Source organism: Dasypus novemcinctus, chromosome 26 (genome assembly GCF_030445035.2).
Source record: "Dasypus novemcinctus isolate mDasNov1 chromosome 26, mDasNov1.1.hap2, whole genome shotgun sequence".
Classification (NCBI taxonomy): Eukaryota; Metazoa; Chordata; class Mammalia; order Cingulata; family Dasypodidae; genus Dasypus; species Dasypus novemcinctus.
The window spans coordinates 18,459,790-18,466,394 of record NC_080698.1 but is presented as its reverse complement, the minus strand read 5'-3'; the positions used below and the strand labels follow the sequence as shown (position 1 = coordinate 18,466,394).

General features: G+C 40.5%; 1 protein-coding gene across 1 annotated transcript; it reads right to left on the bottom strand.

The window, feature by feature from the left end:
• Positions 1 to 494: 494 nt before the first annotated feature.
• On the bottom strand, positions 495 to 5,966 carry PDE12 (phosphodiesterase 12). Its single transcript, XM_004448224.5, has 3 exons — positions 4,242 to 5,966; positions 3,348 to 3,426; positions 495 to 3,179 (listed from the first exon to the last, which is right to left on the bottom strand). The coding sequence occupies exons 1-3, from the start codon at positions 5,562 to 5,564 to the stop codon at positions 2,737 to 2,739; spliced, it is 1,845 nt and encodes a 614-aa protein (XP_004448281.1). The 5' UTR covers positions 5,565 to 5,966; the 3' UTR covers positions 495 to 2,736.
• Positions 5,967 to 6,605: the final 639 nt, after the last annotated feature.

The following is a 6,605-nucleotide window of genomic DNA, read 5'->3' as shown; positions in this document are numbered from 1 at the left end:
ACAGAACTTTAATATTACCCAAATTAGGTAAATCTCTTATGAAATCTAGATACTGTTGTTTAGTACTATATTGAGAAAAATAATAAAAAATTCAAAACATTTAAATATTTTAAAATTATATTTAGAAAATATTTTAGTATTTGTCATAATTTTTCAGAGGAAAGATTTCCTCTATTGAGTTGTCATGTGGGTCTTGTGATAACCTATTAATGCAGACTTTTATCTTTCATTTTATTTTGAATTTTACCTATACTTCATAGTTAAGACAATGAGATCTAAATGAGGTTCCCACCAGGGAAATCTTCCCATTGTAGCATTCTCTGGATCTTCTTGCCTTTGGATTATGCTCCTCAGAGATCTATTTCCAGACTCAAACCAGCACCTTTTGATGTGATCATACCTTAGTTTTCTCAGAACAGTCATCACCCAGTGAAATTCGTGGAAATTTGATACAACTGATTTTAGTATTCAGAATTTTAAAAAATATCGCATTATAGCCAGAAAGTATTCGTTTACTAATGAATATCAATTTACAAGTTTGCCGTATGACAGCTGCACAAGAGTTAATTTAACAATGTTCTAGATTATTCTTAGTTATTTATAATCAATAATATACATTTTTGGACTGTTATGACCTATACAGCAAGAACCTGTGATATCATAAAACATGCTGGAAGGAATTGCTAGACTTCCATATTTTATTAAAATTAAATGTACTAAAAAAATCCAAATGTAATAGAAAAATTCAAACACAAAGATGGCTTTAAACATTTAAACATTTCTGAATAACATCCTATTCTAATTCATGAGTACAAGGAAATTTTGATATGCTATTTATACACTTTTCTTAGTGTTCCCTACCTTAGGGTTCCAATTATTCTAACATATCTACATAACACCAAAGAGTATCTGGCATTCATAACAACATTCTATAACCTAATATCCTGAAATGCCTGCATATAATCTGATCATCCCATATAGTCAGTAGAATATCAAAATTACGGATTCAGGACATGGAATGTTTGATGAGTGCTTAGAGCTTTTCTGACCAGAGTTCAAGCTACCTTATCATGGTGTCAATATAGGACCTGCACGCTTTTCTCATGGACAAAAGCAATTATATCACATTGCATTTTCTTTCAAAATGTTTCTCAACATTTACTGTTTTTCTCTCAAGTTATCCTAAAGGTCCTATCAACACATTTGGTTGAAAGCAGGCCAAAAAACAAGGGAGAAAAAAAAGGAATCTGATTCTGGCTTTACTGTATCATTTATGTATTTGTAAACCGATGTTATAATGCTCTAAAAAATGCTCTTTAGGAAGGCACAATTTGGTAGCTTCAGTTCTCATTTAGAGCTTTTTCTAAACAAGATCCCTCTCATTCTCAAACTTACTAAACTAAGAGTTAATACATGGATAGTGAGTGTAATATGAAAGTAGAAGCTACTGTTTCAAAAAAGAGGAAAGTTCTTATGGTATTGGGCTCAGAGATTAAAGAATTTGGAACAAGAGCTTTCACAAACCCTTGGAAAATCTGAGCTCTTCTTGAGCTCTTAATACCTAAAATCATCACAAACATCAAAAAAGCAACAGCTAAAGCACTGTAAACAATTTTTGGTGATAAATGAGTTAGTAAAGCTCAGTTACCACTCTAGGTTACACAATCATCAACACAACCTTTTGTATTTCTAATTTTAAAAAGCATTTGGCTTCATATTTAAGTTTTAAAACAATACATAAATTATATATACAATGTTTTCCTGTAACTCAAACTATAATACTCAAGTCATCAAAAATGAGTTTTTCTCAGAGATGCTCAAAAGCCGTACTACTCCTAATTCTCCTACTTATAAAAACCAACAATTTTGAAAATACTTCTACCATAGAAATACTCAATGGTTCACCCAAAACTTCCAGCCCATATCAGTAGACAGTTTCTCATAATATATTATACTGTAATCTTTAACATCATGTGGTCAATTATTGGACTGACTCCATTGATTTATAAACATATTTCACAGGTAAGGTTAATTAAAGACACTGGGTTCAAATTGAGTATGTTGTTATTCACTTTGAATCTTAAACTGTACTTGCATTCTAAAAATTAAAATGAGCTGCAACAAGAATGATATATTGTCCATTTGCACCATACACTAGAAAAAAATGAAAATATCTTCCTTGTTGATTGAAAAAATGAAGGCTGAGTAGTTATGACAAATGATGATGGTATATTTTAAATCTTTTGTTAAAGCTCTGAAATTGTATTAAATTGCTAATCAAATTGAGGTAGAGATAGACCCTAATACTATACCTTCCATATGTCAGAACATAAGCCTCTCACCTTATCCTGTATACATTTCCCCCCTTAATTATATAACATGATTCAATTTGAAATGTTTTTATTGTAGAAAAATTATAGGATATTCATATGGTGCTTAAAAAAAATTCTTAATTACTAGCTAAAAAAAATAACTTACAAAAACGTAGACAGTAATTCAATTTTCTTCTTGTCAGTCATAAATATATCTGTAAAGGGTAGAGAAGCTATATTATGCAAACATTAAGAACAATCACAAAATGAAGAGATCCGAAACATAATTACAGTAGGTTATGAATATTTCAGTGTCTTGTTTCCCTCTTTGAGGGTTACATATAAGCTTTGATTCATATTAAATTCTCCTACAAAGTAACTAACTTCCTTTTTAGACTGAAAACAAATTCCTTTAAACCCAAATCTATTTCCATTTTAAATCACATACAAGTGCTATGTGATCAGAGGGATGTGAAACACTAGGTAAGGCCTGGTGGGTGGTAACTTCTTCATGACTAGGCAGTGGAATCACCTGTTCAACTTCTAAAGCATTTACATCAATGAAAATGTAATCCAGACATCCATGAAATCCACCAACATAATTTGTGTAAGCAGGTTCACCACAAGCACTTTTCAGTTTGAAGTAATGGGTAAGAGACATATTACATCGTTCTTCTTCCCCATTGGAAGCCCAGTCTTCATGATACTCTGGAATGCTGCCATTGATGACAAAATGATACATTCCTGTGGATGGTGTACTATTAAAGTCCCCACAAAATATAACAGGTATGCCAGGATAGAGATCACACGAGACATGTCTAATGTGAGTGAAGGCTATCGCCATTTGAATGAGACGAATGTATCCACCTATGAATATAAAAAACATTAATGTAAGTACTTTTTAAATTGTCTTAAAGTAAAAAATAAAAGGAAAAATTCCTAACTACCTATTTGGAAGGACATATTATATATATATATATTTTTGTAAAACAGCTTTATTGACCTTAATTACATCACCATGTTTAAGTGACTTACCTTTTGGATGCCAGTAGAGATGGGTATTAGCAACACACATCTTTTGAGAAGAGTCCTTTGTAGACTGAAGGACTGAAACCTAAAGTAAATGGAAAGTGCCAAGAGTTCAGTTGTTCTCTTCAATTTTCTGAGTGCGTTTTATCCAAGATTATATAACGAACTGACATTTTCTTCCTTATTTTTCTCTTTTGATGAACTAAGAGTACAGTTACAAAATCTGATTTTTATTATATGAGCTTCAGAATATGCATTAAAAGGACTCAGGGTAATATGTTTTAATATTCAACATATAAGGATAATATCAGAATAAATTTTAGATGACAACAAATAAGGCTGGAGGCAGTGTTTTCATGTGGGAAGAGCAGTTTTTGGAATTGAATACACACTCTAACTTACAGCAGTGTAACCTGGGGAAGTCACTTAAGTTTACTAAGTCAGCTTTGTCATGGGTAAAGTGACATGGGGGACTGTCCTGTGGATTCAATTAAATGAATTACACAGAGGTTCACGAAACATAGTAGGTGTTAAAAAAAAAAAAAGGAAGTTCCTCTTTTAACTATGAACAAAATCAATTACCTAAAAACTTTGGACAAACATACCAATGAACGTATTTTTTTAAAACTAAGATAACCCTAAGCTAAGTGGCAGCTAACACTGCGCCCAGTGATGATGTTATATATTATATAATTGACTGTGTGACGATCCTGACTCTTGCGTGAACTTGGGTAAGTAAACGTAACATTTCCTCAAATACAAAATGGGAAAAACGGCAGGATTACTGTGACCATTAAATGACATTAAATGTTAGCTAAAATAACACTTGGGAAACATTTCGTCAAACATGCCAAGGACGTAAATAAAACTTCCCTACCCTCCAGGCTACAGCCACTTTACCTGAAGGACAGAAGATCTCTGGAGCACCCTCTCCTGCGCCGAGGGGTACAAAACTAGTTTCTCCAGCAGTTCTTTGTGAAGTGGGTCAGACTCTAGGGCTTCATGGAAAGAAATGTCATGCTGGCTAAGAAGAATGAACTTGGACTTTCGGTAGAAGGTGGCCAGGCCTTCGTGCTGCTTGATTCGGAACACACCTTCCAGGCCGAAGGCCCCGAGCGCCGGGACCAGGCTGTCCGAAAACACTGCGCGGTCCACCTCCTGCAAACAGATGAGGTCAGCATTGTAGCCCGTGAGTTCCTTCTGGATGAGGTTCTGGCGGTAGTCGACTTCCAGGGCGTAGGGGGCACAGTACGGGTACAGAACTGTTCGGGAGAAATCAGTCTGGGCGTAGGTGTCGGCCAGGAGGTTGTAGGATACCACGCGGATGAGGGCGTCGTCCGTCACCTTCTTGGTATAGAGATGCCGGTGATCAAAGGTGCAGGTGCCGGGTCCGGCCTCCACCGGACATACACTTTCCAACTCCCGGCTCGGTCCGAAGCGTTGGCCATTGCCTGGAGTACAGCGGAGCTTCAGCCGTAGTCCGATGTCGCCATTAGACGGGGTATAGACACGCTCGTCCACACCCGTCTCGGTCCAAGTAGGCGGGGAGGAGGAGGAGGTGGAAAAGCAGGAAGAGGAGGAAGACAACGAGGAGGCGTCCCTGCCCTCAGGCTCGGCCGCTCCGGGCTTGACTTCCTTATACCAGCGGAAGAGGGAGTCGGAGGGATCCCCAAATTCGAGGTTTAGCTTCGGGCACACCGGGAAACCCGCCATGATGTAGCGTGGCAACTGCAACTCGGTGAAGGCGGGCGGGTTGCGCTCCACCCTGTACTTGACATCGCCGATCTGGAGCACAGCGCCGTCCTGCCAGGCGTCTACATTGAGCACATCCTCAGCCACCGCCTCCTCTCGGTAGTACAGCTTCACCACGGGCTCGCAGGCCAGAGCCGGCTCGCAGGCCGGGGCCGCGCCGCCGCTCGCGTTGGGCCGGTTCTTCCTGCTTTTCTTGGCGGCAGCTGCCTTGGCATGGCCCTTGAGAGCTTTGGTGGCGATCCGGCTGAGGGCCCGACCCAGCGGCTCACTCTGGTCGCGCTGCATGTTCTTGTGGCTGCCGTCGGCCAACGAGAACGACAGGCTCAGCTTGGGCTCTGAGGGCACGCACCGCACTACAGCGCGCTCCATCTCGCCCGCAGCCGTCTCAGTAGTCGCCTCGGCCCGGCCGCACCGCTCCACCACCGTCCGGACCCTACGAAGCGCGGCGCGGGTGCCAGGGAGTTTCCACATGAACCTGGTGGTCCCTGCAGCTGACTAGACCGGCATCCGAGCCACGTCGGAGCACCAACTGGAGAGAGAAGAACCGCAGCATTCGGCTTCTGAGACCATTCAGTCGCCGCGACTTCCGGTTGGTGAGGAGAGGGCGCTCCGCGCATCCGCCGCGCACTTTCGCCAGGCCCACTCGACAGATTCTTTTTTCCATAGCCTCTCTTGTCTCTAGTCTCTTTCAGTATAATTTTTATCTTCAACAAGCGTCATAAAAAGGGAAAAAGTGAAGGGAATATAAAGGGACCAGAGGGAAATATTAGATCCCATGTTTTTGTCGAAAGTGTAGGCGAGAGGCCGGCGGGAAGGCGCAGCGAGCCGGAAGGCGCAGCGAGCCGGAAGTGGCTGGGGCGGTATCACTGGCTCCGCCTTCGCTGAGTGAGGCAAGCACCTCGCCGGCGTTGGAGCCTCCGAAGGTCACCTGTTGGTGATTGCGTGAATGGGTCTGAAGCCCTGCCTGGATTGCTAACGATTTAGGGTGTAGGGAAGTGCTCAATTTCTATTCATAGCCTTGTCCCCCAACTCGCTTTCTTCTGGGTTGTGGAGGGTTCGCCTGGGGCTCGGCTAGTGCCGTCGCGTCTAGCTGAACTTTGTGGTAGTTGAAAACAACAAACAATACGTAATAATTCCCATTTAGTGAGAGCTGTGTTAAATTTTACAGTTCCTCAGAGGTAGGTCTCCTAATCCGTCTCATATATATGAGGTCCAGAGAGATTAAGTTACCTGCTCAAGATTACACTGACAGCTAGTAAAGTAGTAGAAACGTATTTTGACAAACTGTGGAAAGCTGTTACTTTTTAACGAGTAAAGAGATAGGAAGGCCATTTCTATTTAGGGTTGCCAGATTTAGCATATAGAAGTCCAGGACGCCCAGTTAAATAGGAATTTCAGATAAAACAAGGAATAATAATGGGACATACTTATATTGAGAAATAATTCCTTATATTTCTGAAATTCCAGTTTAATTGGGCCTCTTGCCTTTTATCTGGTAACCCAATATCTACA

Bases quoted from the DNA above. Each gene is read 5' to 3' on its own strand.
- PDE12 (XM_004448224.5), bottom strand. From the start codon at position 5,564: ATGTGGAAACTCCCTGGCACCCGCGCCGCGCTTCGTAGGGTCCGGACG. The intron at 3,427-4,241 runs GTAAAGTGGCTG...CATTTACTTTAG, and splicing joins AGAGATCTTCTGTCCTTCAG to GTTTCAGTCCTTCAGTCTAC. The intron at 3,180-3,347 runs GTAAGTCACTTA...TTATATTCATAG, and splicing joins TCTCTACTGGCATCCAAAAG to GTGGATACATTCGTCTCATT.